The 23,696-nt window shown below is 42.9% G+C and overlaps 1 protein-coding gene across 3 annotated transcripts in view; it reads right to left on the reverse strand.

Moving 5' to 3' along the window:
- Positions 1 to 6,812: 6,812 nt before the first annotated feature.
- Positions 6,813 to 23,696, reverse strand: part of LOC114647796 (ras association domain-containing protein 8-like) — a 44,236-nt gene continuing 27,352 nt past the window's right edge. For 2 of the 3 annotated variants that reach the window (XR_007934378.1, XR_007934377.1), the window contains exons 2-4: positions 11,587 to 11,720; positions 7,260 to 8,673; positions 6,813 to 7,091 (exon numbers count right to left, since the gene is read on the reverse strand). Coding sequence is in view for 1 of the 3 variants with exons in the window: in XM_051924454.1 (XP_051780414.1) it covers positions 7,520 to 8,673; positions 11,587 to 11,689 (1,257 nt within the window). In the remaining 2 variants the exon portion in view is untranslated. Of the gene's footprint in view, positions 7,092 to 7,151; positions 8,674 to 11,586; positions 11,721 to 23,696 lie in introns of those variants that run through there. The other variant, XM_051924454.1, reaches the window with a different exon arrangement.

Consider the following 23,696-nt stretch of genomic DNA (forward strand, 5'->3'; position numbering starts at 1 on the left):
CATGACCTTGGTGCCTCTTCTAAAACTGACATCTCCTCTGCTGACCCCGCACAGGATTTTGCATCAGAGGAGATGCCCAACCGGCAGACAGAGCCAACTTTCTTTTTCAGGCTCAGGTGTCTGCTGTCCATGGCTCCCTGGCAGTGCTGCGGCGAAAATCCCTTTGCTCCGCTATCTCTTGCTGCCTTCGAGGGGCTTACATGGGAGTGAGCTTTGTATCACTCCACACTCCCATTAAACACGCTGTGGGAGTGACCCCCTGCAGCCCCAAGCGTTGACCTCATGCTTCACCGAGGGGCTGTCCTCCCAGCTGCCTTCTTCCTCTTTTCCATACCCTGGTGTCTCCTATTGTGTTTCTCTCTCACCCCATAGTTTAACCTCCCTCCTCTTTTTCTTCAGCTTTGCATGCTTCTTATATCGCCTGCTCAACTGCGCTGCTCCCTTTTGAGGTGGTAATGATTTTGCACGTGTATTCGCAATTAGCCAGGCACCCCAATTGTCCCTAGAGCGAAGCGCTTTCATGCACACCCACACCCGATTCCAAACCTGCACACACGGGCATGATTATTGAAAATTTTCCTTATGCCACGAACCGCTTATCACAACACACCGTTTGCTAAAATATTGTCAAATAGAAACTTCTGGAAAAAAATGCATCATAAACAGGAAATGCAATAAACAAAATTTTTTTTTTAATTGAAGACAGGGCACTTGACCAATGAATGAGGGGGGAAAGGCAGCTCTTCAAAACAGAAGCTCATTATTGTGGTTCTTTTATTTAAACACATTCTTAATAGTGTTAAAAGTTTTGCCGTGACGCCGTGTGTGTGATATGGGTGTCGCTGTTGCTCACTATTGTGCTGTATTCACGTGCTACTGGAATTTTGAGAACTTCAGTTTTGCAGTTCATAGCATTCATTGCAGTTGATTTTGTTACTTGGTCTGCCAAAAAAAAGCAAACTGTATTTTGTTTTTCATGAAAATAAAGACCAGATTATACGTATTACATGTGTGTCACTTTTCTCCTAATGCATTTTGACCATAATATTGGCATTTCTGGCTGACCAGATTATATATTTTATACAGCTGACTAAAGCCTATTATAAGGTGCCTTCATTTACATTATCTTAGCGAGTCACAGGAGCTCGGTGGTGTACTCCCGGTAGGCCAGTTGAATAATGTGACATGGCCAACAAGTTGCTCCGATATAATCACACACTTAATTTTAACTTTGTGGTCATAGGAGCAGGCACAGTGTCTGGGAGAGCTGACAACAATGAATGCAGTGCAGCGACATAAAGAATGCGGGTGTTTTGAAATTTGGAAACCAAAGAGAGGCTCATCCATCTAATGTCTCGTGTTTTATGTACTGAAACAGCAGAAGAATGGGGGGGGGGGGGGGGGGGGCCGAGACGGGGATTTACACTCGTCCCAGTTGGTAACCCTTTGTTACAGTGCCAGCTCTGAGGCAGCATGCCTATTGGCTGTCACATAAAAGGGCAAGCACAGTTGTGCTGGAAAGTTGGCATTCATTAGACAAAGTTGTTTACATTGACACATGGTTCAGCAACTAGATACGTTACTTCCTTTGACAAATCTGACATAACTCCATGAAAAGAAGTTGCATATTGCGATATCGATGTAAGAGGAAAAGTTGGCATTAGGTTGCAAATCTGAGTTCAGGTAACTTTGTTTTCATCTGAATTGTCGCACTCCCGTAGCTCTGAACTCTTAAGAGTGTTCACTTGGAGTATTTGTCTTATAAACTCATTTTTTTTTCCCCCCCATCTCCTAGCATATACATAGTCGTGAGGGGCCAGACCAGATTCTTGAACAAGAACTTGCTAAAGAGGTTAACATCCATATTGTCTGTCTCCCACTGAAGTGTTCACCCACGGGGCTTCTTTCTAAATACCGTGCACTTTAAACATTTGAGGTGGCAGTGTCTCATTTCTCATCATGTACGCGAGCAAAAAAGGAACTGAGCAAAGATGTAATAGAAAGTAGAAAAAGCTGCCATCAGTTCAATTATTACCTGAAGTTGATTTATTAATTTATGTATCTTGCTGTCATTTTGTTGCATCATTCATTACATGTTGACGTACTGCGGCCATACTCAGGTAGGGCTTGTTTGGAGTTTCCGGTTAGACTGTCTTGTTAACTTTAGTGTGCAGTGGGATGCTGGGCACTTTGCAGCCTCATTTGTGGTTCTGCTGGAGTCATGACAGTGTTATTGGGTGTGTGTACTGCTTTGGAGGTACCAAGGACTCCAACTCGCTTAGCGGCAGTTCTTTTCGCCTCCTTTTTACTGGTTGTGACGTTCCAACTGCGCATTTTAAAATTTCATTTTTTTTATTCGCCACCCATACAGATATTCCATTTCTTTCAACCTCAAAATGACTGCTACTGTCTCGTAACTGAACAGCAGATAACACACTGCCAGTCCAGTGATGCCTTTGAATACTAAAGTATAGTCTGGTTTTACAGAAAGCTTTTTCCTTTGATTTGGTTCTGTTTACTTTTAACACTGTAAAGTCTCCTCGGCACACATGACACACCAACGTTCATTGGGGGTCATTTTTAGATTTTTTTTTCTTTTCAGCCGTAGAAGGTTTTCTCCATCATAAACACAGTTTTGCTGTCGGTCAATGTTAAATGCACTTTTCACTGTTTAAATCCCCGCCCCTACTCTGAGCTCCGCCTTCACGAGGCATTGGATTGGTTTAGAAATGTTAACACTCAGTGAGTTGTCTTAATTGCTCCCACCCACAGTTAAGGCAAATTCTCTCAAGGTTGTCTCCAGATGCATGTTTTATAGGTTCGGCTCTGACAGGCAAGATAGCAGTGACCACAGCATTACTGGGTATGGTCAACCAGACGCGTGCAGCGCATGGCATCACCCAGTCAGACATATAAAGGTCAGTATCATGAACTCAAGAGTGTGGATATAACAAAGAAAAGACTAGTGTTCTCATTAGTGTTTTAGATTTTTCTGTTAATTGACAATCACTTTCATCCTGTGTTTTGACTGATTTACTTTTCCACTTCTTTGCTAACTTCTCTGAATTATGATTTTGGTTTCATGTCCCAGGCTTGTTTACTTGAGTGTTATCTTCCCGATGTCGACGTTTGTTAAAACTATAATCCATCTCCAGATTCCATTCCTTTTTATTTTCCCTGTATACAAACTATAGGGAAAGTATTGTAATCTTCCAAAAATTCGATTTTGATGAACCTCAATGTTTTAGACCTCACCGAGGCCGAAAATACAGTTTTTGGAATTATGCCTGTGTGTGTAAACACGATAACTTGAGTACGCTTTCACCTAGGTCAACCCAATTTTGCATACAAGTATCAGGTACAAAATGTAGATTTCTATTAACTTTTGGGCTAAAAGTGGTACTTTACCTTTTATTCATGCAGCTGCAGAGTCTTGATTTATTCAACTTTACTTTTATATTAATCGTTCAATATATTATTACTTTGATTAACTGTTAATAGTTCTTGAATGTACATCTCTTTTTATATACAGTGGGTACGGAAAGTATTCAGACCCCCTTCAATTTTTCACTCTTTGTTATATCTATCTATCTATATCTATCTATCTATTGCAGCCATTTGCTAAAATCATTTAAATTAATTTTTTTCCTCATTAATGTACACACAGCACCCCATATTGACAGACAAAAAAAGAATTTTTGAAATTGTTGCAGATTTATTAAAAAAGAAAAACTGAAATATCACATGGTCCTAAGTATTCAGACCCTTTGCTGTGACACTCATATATTTAACTCCGGTGCTTTCCATTTCTTCTGATCATCCTTGAGATCACCTTCATTTGAGTCCAGCTGTGTTTGATTATACTGATTGGACTTGATTAGGAAAGCCACACACCTGTCTATATAAGACCTTACAGCTCACAATGCATGTCAGAGCAAATGAGAATCATGAGGTCAAAGGAACTGCCTGAAGAGCTCAGAGACAGAAATGTGGCAAGGCACAGATCTGGCCAAGGTTACAAAAAAATTTCTGCTGCACTTAAGGTTCCCAAGAGCACAGTGGCCTCCATAATCCTTAAATGGAAGACGTTTGGGACGACCAGAACCCTTCCTAGAGCTGGCCGTCCGGCCAAGCTGAGCTACCGGGGGAGAAGAGCCTTGGTGAGAGAAGTAAAGAAGAACCCAAAGATCACTTTGGCTGAGCTCCAGAGATGCAGTCAGGAGATGGGAGAAAGTTGTAGAAAGTCAACCATCACTGCAGCCCTCCACCAGTCAGGGCTTTATGGCAGAGTGGCCTGTCGGAAGCCTCTCCTCCGTGCAAGACACATGACAGCCCGCATGGAGTTTGCTAAAAGACACCTGAAGGACTCTGAGATGGTGAGAAATAAGATTCTCTGGTCTGATGAGACCAAGATAGAACTTTTTGGCCTTAATTCTAAGCGGTATGTGTGGAGACAACCAGGCACTGCTCATCACTTGTCCAATACAGTCCCCACAGTGAAGCATGGTGGTGGCAGCATCATGCTGTGGGGGTGTTTTTCAGCTGCAGGGACAGGACGACTGGTTGCAATCGAGGGAAAGATGAATGCGGCCAAGTACAGGGATATCCTGGACAAAAACCTTCTCCAGAGTGCTAAGGACCTTAGACTGGGCCGAAGGTTTACCTTCCAACAAGATAATGACCCTAAGCACACAGCTAAAATAACGAAGGAGTGGCTTCACAACAACTCTGTGACTGTTCTTGAATGGCCCAGCCAGAGCCCTGACTGAAACCCAATTGAGCATCTCTGGAGAGACCTAAAAATGGCTGTCCACCAACGTTTACCATCCAACCTGACAGAACTGGAGAGGATCTGCAAGGAGGAATGGCAGAGGATCCCCAAATCCAGGTGTGAAAAACTTGTTGCATCTTTCCCAAGAAGACTCATGGCTGTATTAGCTCAAAAGGGTGCTTCTACTAAATACGGAGCAAAGGGTCTGAATACTTAGGACCATGTGATATTTCAGTTTTTCTTTTTTAATAAATCTGCAACAATTTCAAAAATTCTTTTTTTTGTCTGTCAATATGGGGTGCTGTGTGTACATTAATGAGGAAAAAAATTAATTTAACTGATTTTAGCAAATGGCTGCAATATAACAAAGAGTGAAAAGTTGAAGTGGATCTGAATACTTTCCGTACCCACTGTGTGTGTGTGTGTGTGTGTGTGTGTGTGTGTGTGTGTATATATATATATATATAATACACACACACCGTGGCACAATGTTAGAGGCTTTGCCTCTGGTGCTGACGTCCGAGGTTCGATTCCCCGAGAGGGGGGTGCAGTGAGTGTGTACGCCTGATGAGCCCAGAATTGGGGCGAAAAACACATGTCACGTACTCTTTGCATTATTTGACAGTAAAACTATTTTCAGTCATTATATATATATATATATATATATATATATATATATATATATATTATATAAATAAATAAAATATATTACTAGTTGATTACCCAGTGGCTTCACTCACTGAGTGCAAGGGGAAAAAAAATAAAATGTAGTCTATAAGTTATTAAACAGTAAAATATGAAGTAAAGATACATTGAGCACTACTGGAGTGGTTTTGGGTAAATTACATTTTAAAGGCGCTATAACACAACAGGTAAGTAGTAGATCCCTTGTGAAAGGAGCTACACAACCGCTGTGGTATAGAAATTACATTTTCTATGTGATCGTCCAAATTTTTCCTGACAACTTTGCACTACATGCCTGTGATTTACTTGTTAAAATAATCACAAAAGCAACCTTGAATGTTGCGGGGTTTTAGTGACCCGAACTCACCTTAAGGGACAGTAAGTAGTAGTGCAGGGCAATTTACAAACAGAGTCCTGCTTTGATGGCGCCGATTACACTCATTCGCAAAGATTTCCAGTCTCCCAGGAGCCGACAGGGGACTTGAAGTGTCACAAACAGTGCGAGAAGAGAGGACACTGCCCAGAACTGCAAAGTTCTCGACTCGGCGGAGCAGCCCGACATTCCGCGCCTCCCAGCGTCCACTTTGCTCTCAGACCCCTCGCAGCTGAAGGCGGTCTCGTCTTCACATTGTTTACAGCTTGGTGCAGTTAAAAAGTAGACCCAAAGCTGCTTTCCTCATCTCTTCTTCTATCAAGTACTGGCAACTAAAAAAAGTTACAATGTGGCAGATTCCGTGACAGTCACGTGGACGAATAAATAAAACTTCTCTGTCAGAACGCGCCTGGCGGCGGACAGCTCAGCGCTGTAGTCCAGAGAGGAAGGGTGGGAGAGGGCAACACGTGGCGCACAAAATAATTCGTAAAGACGATATAACAATGGCGTCCACAAACGAAGTGATTAATATATATATATATAAAAATAAATAAAATTCTAAGCCTAAAAGTGCAATAATTTTATGTGACGTTTTTATATCACGCTTTAAATCAGGCTTATTACATTGTCACACACGTGTGCATGGGAGGCAGCTAAAGGGCTTGAATGAAAGTAATACCACGCCAGACGGGGGGTGAGGGGGGGGCGATGTGCGCTGACCCGAGCCTTTCTTTCACTTCTCTGCAGACCAGTTACGACAAATTCTGCCTTTAAACGGATGACCTCAATTGCGTCATTTCCGCCTTCTCTTCCACCCCAAATCAGTTCTGTTTTGGACTCACATCAGTGTGCAGCCAGGAACAATCTATGGGTGGCTGCCCCAAACCATTTTGTGAGTCCTTGGCTTGGACAATATCTATTGATATTTTTGTTGAATAAATGATTGAAAAGACGCATTTTCTTTGTTTTTTGTTTTTTATTATTATTCAGGAACATCCCCTATATCTGCTGGCACTGTTTGCATCTACCGTTTGTCTTTTGTCAGCAAGGGGTACAAAGAGAGAACATTTCAGAAACCCTCCTTTACTTTGCTTGTTGTGAATTTATGGAACAAAAAGTTTGAACTAAATAAAGTCAAGTTTCAAGAACTGCTTTGTAAATGAATGCTTTGAGAAGGACGACGCTCAGAACATGTTGCTTCCCCAAAGATCAGAGACACAAGTGAGTAGGCAGATCAGGGTAGTAATAAGGAGAAGATCCCACCTATGTCTACCATCTAGTCCAGGCCGATCAGGGTAGTAATAAGGAGAAGATCCCACCTATGTCTACCATCTAGTCCAGGCCGATCAGGGTAGTAATAAGGAGAAGATCCCACCTATGTCTACCATCTAGTCCAGGCAGATCAGGGTAGTAATAAGGAGAAGATCCCACCTATGTCTACCATCTAGTCCAGAATGTGGGGACTAATGAACAGCAACAACACCATCTTCTTTTTAATAGTTCACCAGCACCCTTGGAGAGCGTTTGGGCACACTCAGTGTGTAATGTGCTGACATGTTAAGGCCACCTTGAATTGTTTTAAGGATTCCACCTCACGAAGGACATGGCAGTCCGAAATTTCATGTCTTTACACAACCCAAGTGCTTCCTGTATGTTGGACAGTTCAGACCTTCACTCTGCACGTCTGTCAGTCAGACGATGGTGCTGCCCCGATGGGAAGTCTCCAGGGAGCTTGTGGCCTTAGACCAGAGTTTCTCCCACTCTTTTAGAGGCCCAACTGTAAAGCTGGTATCGCTGTAGCGGAAGGCCTTGGTGAAGGGGGACTCAGCAGGTCGGTCCAAGGACTCGGTCCCACAACTTGTCTCCAGGACCTGCATTTTCTTACCGGTTTCTTGCGCTGGTACTCGGGCAAGGTCCATTGTACTTACCCAGCTGTCTCTGTCTTGGCCCTTGCCCATCGGGTGGACCATTTTCTCCTGGGGATTGTCTCCAGAGTCTCCCCGTGACCTGTTACGCGGGTTCAGCCCCTGAATCCGATGTCGGTATTCTTCTAGCTCAAGTTTGCACTCTTGCACCTTCCATTTCATTTCCAAGAAAGTTTGTTGCAGGTCCTTCTCGTGAACCTCCTCAGCTCGCAGCTCATTCTCCCAGTATTCCAGTTCCTCCACTTCAGGGGACTGGTTGTCCACAAGATGCTGGAGCCGACAAATTTCTGCCTCGAGTTCTTCTTGCTCCTCGAGAACTTTTAGTTCTTCTTCAGTGGCAGCCAGCATGGTCTGCAGTTCTTCCATCTGGGCTTTCTGACATCTCAGCAGTTGGTGTAGTTCCTCCACAACATCTTTGGAACAAGATGATAATGATGGATCCTCTTCTTCCTTAACATCCTTGAGGTCCAAGTCTTCAGGCTGATGGGATGCATGGACCATTTCCCCCAAAAGCTGACTGACAAGAGTAGAATTTCTCTTTCCGACCTCCTTAGACTTTACCTTCACGCAGTTGAACTTCGCTTTGCTGAAGGATTCAATCCACTCCTTGGCTTCCTCTGCAAAAGTGAGGGACTTCCTCTTGGGCTTTTTGGAGTCTTTTATGGAGTCCGTCCCAATCTTCGTCCTTGCCTGTGGTGGCAGGCTTTGTCTGTGCAGCCTGTTATCAGGACCTGACTGACCACGAAGTATGTGGGCTTCAGGCTTCTCTCTGGCTGATGGCCCGTTGTAGTTAAGGATGAGGTGCACCTCGTTGGCCTGCTGCCCGTATTTGTTGAGGGACTCCATCAGCTTCTCCTCTGGACTGATGCTTCGTTCAAACTCCTTGAACTTCTCCTTAAGGATATAACGACCCGTTTTACCTGATCAAAGAAGAAAAAAAGAAAAAGAATGTGAGCGTAATGAAGCAGGACCACCACAGTGCCAGGAGTGAGCAACGCCAAGCACTTCAATTTCTTTTATTGTTTCCTGGAGTAGTTCAGAAATATCCCATCAAGGCACACTGTAGAAGGTTAACTACAACTAGAGGGCACCACAGTGCCCACCTTTTGATGATTCTAGAGTGGTTGGCACGGTGGTGCAGTGATAGTGCTGCCACCTTGCAACAAGGATTTCAGGGTTCAAGTGACAGGTGTTCCCAGCGTGGAGTTTGCACATTCTCCATGTGCTCCCATTGTCCAAAGACTGGCACTGGCGATTCTAAATTGGTGGGTGTTCTGTCAGGGGGTCAATGTCTGGGTGGCATACCTATCGTATAATCACTCACATGACTTATGTACATGTGCTTTCCCAATTTTTTTTATTTTTAATACATTTGCAAAAACCTCAAGTAAACTTTATTCACGTTGTCATTATGGGGTGTTGTGTGTAGAATTCTGAGGAAAAAAATGAATCCATTTTGGAATAAGGCTGTAACATAACAAAATGTGGAAAAAGTGATGAAGCGCTGTGAATACTTTCTGGATGCACTGTAGATAGAAAGCCCGAGACGGTTGGGGAGAGGAAAAAAGTAAAGGAAAGAAAGGAAACGGAGGTTGCAGGAAGCAATGGAGAGAGATTCAGCTGGTGCAGAAGAGTGTGCGAGCGAGTGAGTGCAGGCAGCCTGGGTGTTTGGCCGACACCCGGGGAAGTAGTAGAGGTGGTCGCTCCCGCAGAGTTTGTTTTTACGAAGGGCAGAAGTGACCGTGAGGCGGGTGACTCTCTGCTTAAGGCCGCGGGAGTCGGGACTTGGGACGTGGTGTCCTCAGCGTGGGAGCCTTGGTCGTTGGGGAATCCCAAGTCGCTGTCTGGAGGAGCCGACCGGAGCCAAGGATCGATGAGGCAAGCCTGACAGCAGAAGTAGGCGAAAGAAGGTCAGCTGCAGAGAGAGAGAGCGTGCGTCTCGCCTGCTGCAGGGCCCTAACGGGAGAAGACGCTCGTTTAGAAGAAGCACCGGGCCTGACATTGGGTTTTTTAGAAGACTGCTTCCTGTATTGTGTTTTAACCTCGTTTTAAAGGATTGTGTTTTTCTGTGATTTTTAACCTCCACAATAACATTCGTTTTATATTGGATTATTTATTTATTGAACTTTGAATGCACTGTACTTATTCATTTGGACTCATTGTTTTGAATTATTGTAAATAAAAAGCACTTTGCACTTTTTACATCATCCCCTTGCTCTAATGTTATTGCCTCACTGTCTAGCTCATCTGTGACATTACCGACGGTGTTGGGTTCAAGGGCTCCCTAATAGAAGATGGGAGCATGGAGCTGAACCCACATCGTCCCACCATCTCAACTTTGTCTGAGCACAAAGGTGTCCACATACTAAAATTTGTTAGACTCGGGCAGCTCTGGGGTATCAAATAGCAGAAAGTCCGTAACCAGTCGGGTCAATTTTCAAACCTGTTAGACCTGAACAGGGTCGGGGTTGGGGGGTTGATTTTGTTGGGAGTCTATCCCAGCTAGCACAGGGTGCAAGGCAGGAAACAAACAAACCCTTGTGGGAGAAAAACACGCAGGGAGGACCCGGGACACAAACCCTGGCCTCCATACCACTGCGCCACCGTGCCACCCCAGTCCGTAATCAGTGAAGCCGTAATGTCCATAATAAACACGTGTATCCTTTCATTTTTTCCCCATTGTGTGTTGCTTAGAAGAGCCCATGGCTGTGGAGTATTGCACAATGTTTAAAGAGTCAAAGAATTTACCGTGGCATCTGCTGACCATTCTTGACCAGACTTGACGCAGCTCAACCGGACTGAAGAGCCGAGCAGTTCGGTTTAAAAACTCGCAAATGCCACATTTAGACTTTTTTTTTTCTGTTTAGTTCATTAAACACATTTTAACTGTACAATAATATTTTCATCAAAATGCCACTATTCTAGTTTATTCACTATTTTTTACTTTGAATGTCAACAAACTGTCATTTGACCAGCGGTGGCTACATGTTTTTAAAAGTGTGCTTTTTGGGTTTTTTTTGTCTCTCTCTTCACACAAGCTAGGGAATCCATTTTAGGACGGGTTTACCCATTCACGGGAATGACACAGTGCACGGGCATCTCACATGTGAACGGTTTTACAGCGAGCGACACTTATTTTTTGTAAAACTACTGCAATATGTTGACACCAATAAAAGACTAACCTTAACTCCAAGCAGTTCATGCTGTCATAGAAGTACATGTATCTAGTTAGTTGTGCTAATAAGAGCATAGAAAGCACAACATGTTGAGTGTGTGGTCATCCAGGCGAGAGCGCACCTTCATGCAGAGTACGCCAGCCGCTGAGAAAGCATGCTGTGCCTCCACTGAAGTAGGCGGCACAGTCATCAGATACTGATACACTTGTTCTAAACAACGCCCACGCTTGCCGTTGCTCTGAAACTCCGCCATTTCGGCTTTTACTGATGCATCCAGTTTCTTGTCATCATTCTGTGATGGCAAGTTTCTTGGCACAGATAATGTGAATGCAACAGACTGACGCATTGCAATTTCAAGTTGCTGTTCAAAGCTGTTGTCTGATGAAGTGCAAGCTGCAGCAATGGCACCACCTTAATTATTTTCAACTAGAACTCTGTTATTTCTTGATCGACTTTTACACGCTATATATCCGTTCAGCCAGGAATTCCAGCAGTTTCATTCCCAGGAATGTGGGAATGGGAAATGTCCGGGAACCTTGTAATGGATTCCCTAACACAAACAGATGCTGTGTGGAGTTTTACGAGATATGAAGGGTCACATCGCTGGTCATCATTTCAGAGTGGACAGAGAGTGGCTTTGACTGAAGGAGGCCTTACCCATGGACTGTGCCAGTGCGATCACCACCTCCTGGCAGCTGGTATTTTCACTGACCCCGCAGATGACCCTCTGAACCCCGTCAACCCAAACTTTCAACTCCATTCGTTAGGTAGGAAGAGTCGGTGTGTAGGATCTGAAATGATAAATAAAATAAATAAGTAAGTACAAGGTGGTAAATGTCATTAGGGTTTAGATAAGATAAGCTTTACTAATCCCAGAGGGAAATTCACATGCGTACTGCAGCAGAGCCATAAAAACCAAGAATACAGGCTCACAGGACAAATAATACAGCCAATCAATCAAATAAATAATTTATTTAGAAATATTTATTTAAAAACTACCAACCCCCCGGCCTGCACTATGCGCCAGCCACTTTGTATCTGTATCTGTGCCGCTTGCCTATGTGGATTTCACTTTCACCGAACAACAAATCTTTTAATTCTCGCAGATACGCCTCTTCATTAGGTAGAAACACTACTTTTTCCCTGATGGCAACACGAATTACACGATCTACAAGTCTCCAACTTAAAGTTTAAAGCCAAACAATATACAATACAATACAATTTATTTTTGTATTTGCCCAAAATCACACAAGAAGTGCTGCAATGGGCTTTAACAGGCCCTGCCTCTTCACAGCCCCCCAGCCTTGATTCTCTAAGAAGACAAAAGAAAACCCCCCCCAAAAAAAAAACCTTGTAAGGAAAAAATGGGGGGCGGCACGGTGGCGCTGCTGCCTCGCAGTTGGGAGACCTGGGGACCTGAGGTTCGCTTCCCAGGTCCTCCCTGCGTGGAGTTTGCATGTTCTCCCCGTGTCTGCGTGGGTTTTCTCCGGGCGCTCCGGTTTCCTCCCACAGTCCAAAGACATGCTGGTTAGGTGGATTGCCGATTCTACATTGGCCCTAGTGTGTGTTTGGTGTGTGGGTGTGTTTGTGTGTGCCCTGCGGTGGGTTGGCACCCTGCCCGGGATTGGTTCCTGCCTTGTGCCCTGTGTTGGCTGGGATTGGCTCCAGCAGACCCCCGTGACCCTGTGTTCGGATTCAGCGGGTTGGAAAATGGATGGATGGATGGAAAAAATGGGAGAACCCCAGGAAAGGCCATTCAAAGGTAGGCTGGGTGTGCAGTGGGGGACAATACACTACACTACAATACACAGAACAGAACAAATTCTCAATACAGTATAAAAATAAAAATTTTAGAAGTACAGAGCAGAATTTAACAGTAGGTGATATCCCATAATATGATTTGGATTTGTTTAGAGTCCCGGAGACCTCGATATATTCGACCTCTTTTTGCTGTTCCATTATTCACCGAGTATTAATTTCTGTTTGTTTGCGCTAATGCGATCTTTACTATCATTTTTTGAGACTTTCAAATTTTCGTACTTTCATTCTCTCTGCATGTGTATCGCGGCAACGTTTTTGAACTCTTTACGACGTTCTACTTTGTCATCTGCTCTTTGTCTTTTTATTTCCGGCCCTGGGCGTGCTTATATCTCTTGGCACAAAGTCTCGTCTCGCGGGACGTCAAAGTGTCTCTCTGATACAGTCCCGTCTCGTCCCAGGATTTTTTTATTATAATAGAGAGACAGATTTTGGGTCAGTTGTGCAATTAACATGTAGACAGACACAACAGCTTTTTATATATTTTGTTAATATATTCTACAAATATACCCAAATGTAAAATTAATTATATTTTTGAGTTGTAAGCATACATTTACAGTACTTTTCATAATGTTTGGGACTAAGGCATATTTTTTCCTTGATCTCCCCCTCTGCTCCACAGTTTCAAATTACAAATCAAACTATTCAGATGTCGTGATTAAAGCGCACATTGAAGACGTTCATTTAAGGGGATTGGCAGACATTTTGGTCACACAACACTTTTTCTACTTGGTCCCCCCACCCCCCCATTTTAAGGTCACCATAATGTTTGGGACATAGCAATGGCAGGTCTATATTTAGGACTTTGTCGCATATCCCAGCATGACGTCGGTGATTCACACACATCAGCAGGTGCTGAGGGTCTTCTCTGGTGAGACTCTATTATAATAAACTGCCATCTTCAGCTCCCGTTTGGTTAGGTGGGCTTGTCCCCTTAAGTTTTCTCTTCAGCATATGGAAGGCCTGCTCAATTGGGTGACTGGCTTGGCCATTCCAGAATTTTTCGTTTTTTTACCTTTGACAAGCGCCATTGTTGCCTCAGCAGCATGTTGGGGAGTCATGATCTTGTTGGGAGGATGAAGTGCTGTCCAGTGAGTTTGGAGGCCTTTACTGGAACTCGAGCAGAACTGTGACATGGTGTGACCACGAGAGAGTCGCTTCACCTGCCTGCGCACCAATTAACGAAAACAAAAGAAATATCAATCGGATCTCAAATGTGGAAAGTCACCTTGCACAAAAGTTTTACATTTATTTATTTGGCTGACACCGTTATCAAAGGCGACTTACCACATTTATGATATAATTGCTTACATTTCTTTTGGTTTTCTAATTGGAGCACAGGCGGGTGACGTGACTTACTTGTGGTCACACTGGTCTCAGCAGGGTTTGAAGTCCAAAGCCTTAACCAGTACACCACACTGCCTGAAGTAAATGTTTGTACTTAGACATTCAAGTCTTTGTCCATTGATCCGTGTACATTAAATCAATGTCTTTATACTAGGGGGCTTCACTCGCCAACCCCCTGTGTTTGGTTTTCAGGATACACACTTTTAAGATTTTTTTTCTTTGAATTGTTGCTATTTCAATAGTTTCACTTTTATTTCAGAACTTCTGTAAAAACAATATTTGTAATCTTGCGAGTCCCAATATGCTGAATCTTTTTAATGAGGTCAGGATAGGTTTCTCTGTTTGGAATTTCAGCACAGACAAAACGATCGACATCATCAGCAGTTCATAATTTAAGTAACAAAGTAAGTAGAGTTCTGCATTGGACTCCTGTCTGTAAAGTCCTGCTATTTTCCTCTCACAGTTCCAAAAGTACATGAGGTTACCAAGGTGATACCCCAGCTTTTGTGTAGGTTTTTGTACAAGGGCTAGACAGAACGTTTTTGACTCCTGGGGTAAATGTAGCTTTTTAAATAAGCAGACCGATAAATAATATATACATGAACAAAGTAACCAATAAATGCATGTGCGGTAAACTCCGTTTTTGAAATTCTCAAGATTCTTTATTTGTCACATGCATAATTATACAGGACAACACGCAGTGAAATGCATCCTGATCTGCTTATCAAAAACTGTGCAAAGTTAGAAGAATATCAGTTAAATTAACAAAAAGTAATAGATTAAAAGATAACAGTATAGTAGAACATAATAAATAAGTAAAATTATGTGAATAAAGTAGAATTAAGTGTTAAGGTGCAATAGTGTAGTAATTATTGTGCAAAACCAAAGTTAGACTGGTGCATAGTTAAATGAGGCAGTTTGTTTGTTTGAGCTCCTGCAATCTTTACTTTTTTATATTTTCTAATTTTCCTACTTTCATATCCTTTAACTTTCTCCACATGTGTATAGCACCGTTTTTGTTTTTTTTGGAGCCTTTCTAATTTCACTGGTTTCATAATCTCTAACCTGCTCTGCATGTGTTTAGCGCCAACGTTTGTAAACACCTTTATGAAGTTCTACTTTGTCTTTTATTCATTGTCTTTAAATTCTGAGCCGGATTGGACGTGCTTTTTTTTCAATTCCACTTGTTCCAGGCTGATAATTACTTTCCTTATTTTCTGAATTTGCACCTCGATTATTCTTTTTTGCTCTTTTTTCTGTCCAACGCATTTGAGTCTCTTTTCTCCACGCTGCTCTCTTCTTCACTTAGATGTCGACATTTAATTTATAACATACTGTCCTTATACACTTTATATGCGCTGAGAGCCCTGGATCTGTGTGTGCTCAAATCCTTCACAAGACTGAATGTTTTGCTGCCTATTGTCTTGTTTGATAGATTGTAAGTCTTTGGTCTCACGGGTCTTTAAAATGTCTTACGAGAAGATCACGTATCGTAGACTTGGTTTTTGCTTTCCAGGACAGGATTTCTTTTTATAATATATACAGTGCATTCGGAAAGTATTCACAGCGCTTCATCACTTTTTCCACATTTTGTTATGTTACAGCCTTATTCCAAAATGGATTAAATTCATTTTTTTCCCTCAGAATTCTACACACAACACCCTATAATGACAACGTGAAAAAAGTTTACTTGAGGTTTTTGCAAATTTATTAAAAATAAAAAAATGGAGAAAGCACATGTCCATAAGTATTCACAGCCTTTGCCATGAAGCTCAAAATTGAGCTCAGGTTCATCCTGTTTCCCCTGATCATCCTTGAGATGTTTCTGCAGCTTCATTGGAGTCCACCTGTGGTAAATTCAGTTGGTTGGACATGACTTGGAAAGGCACACACCTGTCTATATAAGGTCCCACAGTTGACAGTTCATGTCAGAGCACAAACCAAGCATGAAGTCAAAGGAATTGTCTGTAGACCTCCGAGACAGGATTGTCTCGAGGCACAAATCTGGGGAAGGTTACAGAAAAATTTCTGCTGCTTTGAAGGTCCCAATGAGCACAGTGGCCTCCATCATCCATAAGTGGAAGAAGTTAAAAACCACCAGGACTCTTCCTAGAGCTGGCTGGCCATCTAAACTGAGCAATTGGGAGAGAAGGGCCTTAGTCAGGGAGGTGGCCAAGTACCCGATGGTCACTCTGTCAGAGCTCCAGAGGTCCTCTGTGGAGAGAGGAGAACCTTCCAGAAGGACAACCATCTCTGCAGCAATCCACCAATCAGGCCTGTATGGTAGAGTGGCCAGACGGAAGCCACTCCTTAGTAAAAGGCACATGGCAGCCCACCTGGAGTTTGACAAAAGGCACCTGAAGGACTCACAGACCATGAGAAAGAAAATTCTCTGGTCTGATGAGACAAAGATTGAACTCTTTGGTGTGAATGCCAGGCGTCACATTTGGAGGAAACCTGGCACCGCTCATCACCAGGCCAATACCATCCCTACAGTGAAGCATGGTGTTGGCAGCATCATGCTGTGGGGATGTTTTTCAGCAGCAGGGACTGGGAGACTAGTCAGGATAAAGGGAAAGATGACTGCAGCAATGTACAGAGACATCTTGGATGAAAACCTGCTCCAGAGCAATCTTGACCTCAGACTGGGGCGACGGTTCATCTTTCAGCAGGACAACGACCCTAAGCACACAGCCAAGATATCAAAGGAGTGGCTTCAGGACAACTCTGTGAATGTCCTTGAGTGGCCCAGTCAGAGCCCAGACTTGAATCCGATTGAACATCTCTGGAGAGATCTTAAAATGGCTGTGCACCGACGCTTCTCATCCAACCTGATGGAGCTTGAGAGGTGCTGCAAAGAGGAATGGGCGAAACTGGCCAAGGATAGGTGTGCCAAGCTTGTGGCATCATATTCAACAAGACTTGAGGCTGGAATTGCTGCCAAAGGTGCAACGACAAAGTATTGAGCAAAGGCTGTGAATACTTATGGACATGGGATTTCTCAGTTTTTTTATTTTTAATAAATTTGCAAAAACCTCAAGTACACTTTTTTCACGTTGTCATTATGGGGTGTTGTGTGTAGAATTCTGAGGAAAAAAATGAAGTTAATCCATTTTGGAATAAGGCTGTAACGTAACATAATGTGGAAAAAGTGATGTGCTGTGAATACTTTCTGGATGCACTGTAGATAGATAGATACAATACGCTACCGTGGCTGTCCGTTTGTCTGTCCAGGACTTTAAATCAGCTTGCAAACTGTTTTGACCTATTGACCTGAAATTTGGTAAACACGTATACTATGTGACCTCTAATGTCCGCTTTCGGGTGATGATTTTTATTACTTTTTTTATTTTTATGTTATTTTATTGTAGAATCAACTCTTGGCAGTGGCCAGCAGGGTGGCCGTGTGGCCCATGCGTACGGGCGCCGTTCTCATTCCCTACCACCTTCGCCGTCACTTCCCCTGCCTCTTCATATCTTAAATCATTCTTGAGGCAGATTGAAGACTTACGTGCCACCTTAAATGAAGATTGAAAGAAAACGCAACACAAACACGGACTTAATCAGTTTTAACGCGAAAAGATGCTGACGGGAGAAGAGAAGAAGTGGGCCGCTAGGGTGGAGAAGAGAAGAGCTGCTCAGGAAGCAGCAAGAGCATCAACCTCTGAGCAAACGGATGTTAAACGTACAGAGAAAGAGGATGAAAATCATAAGTCAAGTGTATTCGTGCACTGCGGTGGGTTGGCGCCCTGCCCGGGATTGGTTCACTGCCTTGTGCCCTGTGTTGGCTGGGATTGGCTCCAGCAGACCCCCGTGACCCTGTGCTTGGATTCAGCGGGTTGGAAAATGGATGGATGGATGGATGGATGTATTCGTGCAGTCCGCCATTACTGGTAGTAAAAGAATAAAATGTGAATTGGTAAATAGTGGATGGTTCACAAAAAAAGTGGTCTGCCTCTGCTGAGACGACTGCCATATCTCGTCTGCCACCAAGAGTGTACATGAACATGCTGAAACGGGCACAGAGATGTCCTGACGCACAAGGAGATTACTTTCAGCATCTTCTGTAAATGTGAGTACCAAGTCTGATAGTTTTTTTTCTCTTCACCACGTAATGCAGTCGTCTTGGCGGAGGTGGGCCACCCTGGTACTTTTAATATGCACTGTACATTTGTGTCCCCTGCCACAAGTCCCTCTTCAACCCAAAAGGACAGTCACATTAAAAACCCCACGTGGACCAGAGTGACTGTCACTGCCGGTGCTTACCAGTCCGTCCCTTCTCATCTCCACATCCTTTATCCATTTACTACATGGCAGAGGTTGGGAGAATTGACTGAAGAGTTTGAGATAAAGAAGAATGACCACTGAAAGATGAATAGGACTGTCATGGCAGTTGGCATCACCACTAACTGTCCGTCACAACTACTGTGTCTGCTTCTAATCACCTGGAAGAAGACCAAACCATCTAAAAACTGCACATGGGGGGTTATTGTGTCAACTTCAACTCATACTTTTGACTTTTTGAGTTCTTGGAAAATTGTAAACTCTTAACTAACTGGATTTGATTATCCAAATAAAATCCAAACTGTGCAGTCTCAAGCCTCTGTGGTGCCCCCCCCCCACCCCACTTCCTTTCTATGTTAGCTTAGTGGGGGATTCTAAACTGGCCCAGTGTGTCTGAGCAGGCAGGTGTGTGTCAGACTGGGCCTTGTCCTGATTTGGTCCCTGTGTTACCAGAATAGACAGCCGTCTCCGCATGTTAATCTGACCCTTTTTTATTGCATTATTTATAAGTGAATTGTATGGCAAAGTTGCAAAGTGGGTCATTCTACCATGGGTCCAGTGCCTTGTGCATATAATCTTGCAGATGGGCATTGAAGTTGTGCATTCTGCACGATCCTCTCATTTCTGTTGGTGTTTTCCTCCCACATCATCAAGAACTTGCATGTTAGGTGGACTAGCAGTGCCCACTCGGCCCAACTTATGGGTGGTTCCCCAGCATTTGGGCTGCCACAATGAGGTTTTATTTCATGTTTTAAAAATTTTTTTTCCACCGAGGAGACTCTTGAGCACACCAGACTTACCAAAAATAATCATAAGGTGGGTTTAATTCTGTCACTGGTGGAAAGTGAGAGACCCCAGGGGGCTCATCTGTTTCTACAGATTCCTAGGAGTCGCACCTCAGCACCCAATGTGCTCCGACGGAGCCGGGTGGTCTTTTCGGCGTGGATGTTTTGCAGTTTTCTTTTATTTTTTTTTTCTCCAGCATTTCACTGGCAGGAGTTTTTATTTTCTTGCCCTCCCTGGCCACCTGACCCTAACATTGGACTTCTTGTTATAATCATGAGACTTAAAAAACAACTTCAGCGATTTAATCCATAATTAAGGTCTCGACCATTTCTGTGGCTTACTTGTTTATCTGTATTATGGAACTTTATGTAGTTAGCTTTCTTTAACATTCTGTAAAGCACTCTGAGGAACTGCTTAATATGGAAATGTCTACAAAAAACTGGTGCTGTGGAAACAGCAACAGGCCAGGTAAACATTATGTGTGTACAATATGGATAGATATAAAAGGCACTATATAATAGACAGATAGATAGATATGAAAGGCACTATATATTAGAGAGATATGAAAGGCACTATATAATACATAGATATGAAAGGCACTATATATTAGAGAGATATGAAAGGCACTATATAATACATAGATATGAAAGGCACTATATATTAGAGAGAAAGATATGAAAGGCACAATATATTAGATAAATATGAAACATTACATAACACAGATAGATATGAAAGGCACTATATAATACATACAGTGGTGTGAAAAACTATTTGCCCCCTTCCTGATTTCTTATTCTTTTGCATGTTTGTCACACAAAATGTTTCTGATCATCAAACACATTTAACCATTAGTCAAATATAACACAAGTAAACACAAAATGCAGTTTGTAAATGGTGGTTTTTATTATTTAGGGAGAAAAAAAATCCAAACCTACATGGTCCTGTGTGAAAAAGTAATTGCCCCCTGAACCTAATAACTGGTTGGGCCACCCTTAGCAGCAATAACTGCAATCAAGCGTTTGCGATAACTTGCAATGAGTCTTTTACAGCGCTCTGGAGGAATTTTGGCCCACTCATCTTTGCAAAATTGTTGTAATTCAGCTTTATTTGAGGGTTTTCTAGCATGAACCGCCTTTTTAAGGTCATGCCATAGCATCTCAATTGGATTCAGGTCAGGACTTTGACTAGGCCACTCCAAAGTCTTCATTTTGTTTTTCTTCAGCCATTCAGAGGTGGATTTGCTGGTGTGTTTTGGGTCATTGTCCTGTTGCAGCACCCAAGATCGCTTCAGCTTGAGTTGACGAACAGATGGCCGGACATTCTCCTTCAGGATTTTTTGGTAGACAGTAGAATTCATGGTTCCATCTATCACAGCAAGCCTTCCAGGTCCTGAAGCAGCAAAACAACCTCAGACCATCACACTACCACCACCATATTTTACTGTTGGTATGATGTTCTTTTTCTGAAATGCTGTGTTCCTTTTACGCCAGATGTAACGGGACATTTGCCTTCCAAAAAGTTCAACTTTTGACTCATCAGTCCACAAGGTATTTTCCCAAAAGTCTTGGCAATCATTGAGATGTTTCTTAGCAAAATTGAGACGAGCCCTAATGTTCTTTTTGCTTAACAGTGGTTTGCGTCTTGGAAATCTGCCATGCAGGCCGTTTTTGCCCAGTCTCTTTCTTATGGTGGAGTCGTGAACACTGACCTTAATTGAGGCAAGTGAGGCCTGCAGTTCTTTAGACGTTGTACTGTGGTCTTTTGTGACCTCTCGGATGAGTTGTCTCAGCGCTCTTGGGGTAATTTTGGTCGGCCGGCCACTCCTGGGAAGGTTCACCACTGTTCCATGTTTTTGCCATTTGTGGATAATGGCTCTCACTGTGGTTCGCTGGAGTCCCAAAGCTTTAGAAATGGCTTTATAACCTTTACCAGACTGATAGATCTCAATTACTTCTGTTCTCATTTGTTCCTGAATTTCTTTGGATCTTGGCATGATGTCTAGCTTTTGAGGTGCTTTTGGTCTACTTCTCTGTGTCAGGCAGCTCCTATTTAAGTGATTTCTTGATTGAAACAGGTGTGGCAGTAATCAGGCCTGGGGGTGGCTACGGAAATTGAACTCAGGTGTGATACACCACAGTTAAGTTATTTTTTAACAAGGGGGCAATTACTTTTTCACACAGGGCCATGTAGGTTTGGATTTTTTTTCTCCCTAAATAATAAACACCATCATTTAAAAACTGCATTTTGTGTTTACTTGTGTTGTATTTGACTAATGGTTAAATGTGTTTGATGATCAGAAACATTTTGTGTGACAAACATGCAAAAGAATAAGAAATCAGGAAGGGGGCAAATAGTTTTTCACACCACTGTAGATAGATCTGAAAGGCACTATATATTAGATAGATAGATATGAAAGGCACTATATAATACATAGATAGATCTGAAAGGCACTACATATTAGATAGATAGATATGAAAGGCAACATATATATTAATATAGATATGAAAGGCACTATATATTATATAAATATGAAACACATTATATAATATAGATAGATATGAAAGGCACTATATAATACATAGATAGATATGAAAGGCACTATATATTAGATAATTATAGATAGATAAGACAGATGGAAAGAAACTCTATAATAACAATATTTATTTATATGGCATATTTTCATACAAAGCCTGCAGCTGAAAGTACTTTACAATGTCAAAGAGAAAGTTATAAGAAAAGAAGTATAAAATTAGGTAAGAATATTAATGAATAAGTAACAAAGATAATAAATCCATATAAGAAAAATAATGAATCCATAACATAGATATAACAGGCACTATATGATAGAGGTAGCCAGATATGAAAGGCAGTATATAACAAACAGATGATACATACTGTAGATAGATAGATATGAAAGGCACTATATGGTAGACAGACAGATAATGTAGATATACATGAAAGTCTTGATATTATAAAAATATACCGTAGACAGACGGATATTAAATGAAGTAAATAATACAGACATAAAAGGCACTATATTATAGATATACCTTATGTGTCCTACATAATATATATATAATATATATACATAATATATACTGCTCAAAAAAATTAAAGGCCCACCCCAAAACAGGAATGAATGGTTTCACAGGTGGAGGGAGGCCACTGACATTTTTCCCTCATCATCTGTTTTGTCACTCATTTTGCATGTGGCTATGGTCAGTGTCACTACTGGTAGCATGAGACGATACCTGGACCCTACAGAGGTGGCACAGGTAGTCCAACTTCTCCAGGATGGCAGGCACATCAATACATGGCATTTCCAGAAGGTTTGCTGTGTCTCCCAGCACAGTCTCAAGGGAGGAGGAGATTCCAGGATACAGACAGGCAGTTACTCTAGAAGAGCTGAACAGGACCCCTCATAGAAGGTCCGTAAGGAGGAACAGGATGAGCACTGGCAGAGCCTACAAAATGATCTCCAGCAGGCCACTGGTGTGAATGTCTCTGACCAAACAATACAAACAGACTTCATGAGGGTGGCCTGAGGGCCCGACAATGTCCTCTAGTGGGCACCATGGAGCTCGATTTGCCATAGAATACCAGAATTGGCAGGTCCACCACTGGCGCCCTGTGCTTTTCACAGAGGAGAGCAGATTCACCCCGAGCAGATGTGACGGACGTGAAAGGGTCTGGAGAAGCCGTGGAGAATGTTATGCTGCCTGGAACATCGTTCAGCATTACTGGCTTGGTGGTGGGTCAGTGATGGTCTGGAGAGGCATATCCATGGAGGGACACACAGACCTCTACAAGCTAGACAACAGCACCGTGACTGCCATTAGGTATCGGGATGAAATCCTTGGCCCCATTCTCAGACCCTATGCTGGTGCAGTAGCTCCTGGGTTCCTCCTGGTGCACGACAATGCCCAGCCTCATGTGACGAGAGGATGAAGGAATTGATACCACTGACTGCCCCCAAACGCCCCCCCCCCCCCCCCGTATACACACATATATCCATCCAGCCATTTTCCAACCTGCTGAATCCGAACACAGGGTCATGGGGGTCTGCTGGAGCCAATCCCAGCCAACACAGGGCAGGAACCAATCCTGGGCAGGGTGCCAACCCACCGCAGGACACACACAAACACACCAAGCACACACACTAGGGCCAATTTAGAATCGCCAATCCACCTAACCTGCATGTCTTTGGACTGTGGGAGGAAACCCATGCAGACACGGGGAGAACATGCAAACTCCACGCAGGGAAGACCCGGGAAGCGAACCCGGGTCCACAGGTCTCCCAACTGCGAGGCAGCAGCGCTACCCACTGTGCCACCGTGCCGCCCACACATATACACACACACACACACACACATTTTATATATATATATATATATATATATATATATATATATATATATATATACATATACACTGCAACAGTCAATACATTAAAAAGGTAAAAAGAAAATAAGATGACATCCATTTCAAAGACTTGTTCTAAAGACCATCTCTTTGGCATGTGCTAGATCACA

Source organism: Erpetoichthys calabaricus, chromosome 3 (assembly GCF_900747795.2).
Source record: "Erpetoichthys calabaricus chromosome 3, fErpCal1.3, whole genome shotgun sequence".
Classification (NCBI taxonomy): domain Eukaryota; kingdom Metazoa; phylum Chordata; class Cladistia; order Polypteriformes; family Polypteridae; genus Erpetoichthys; species Erpetoichthys calabaricus.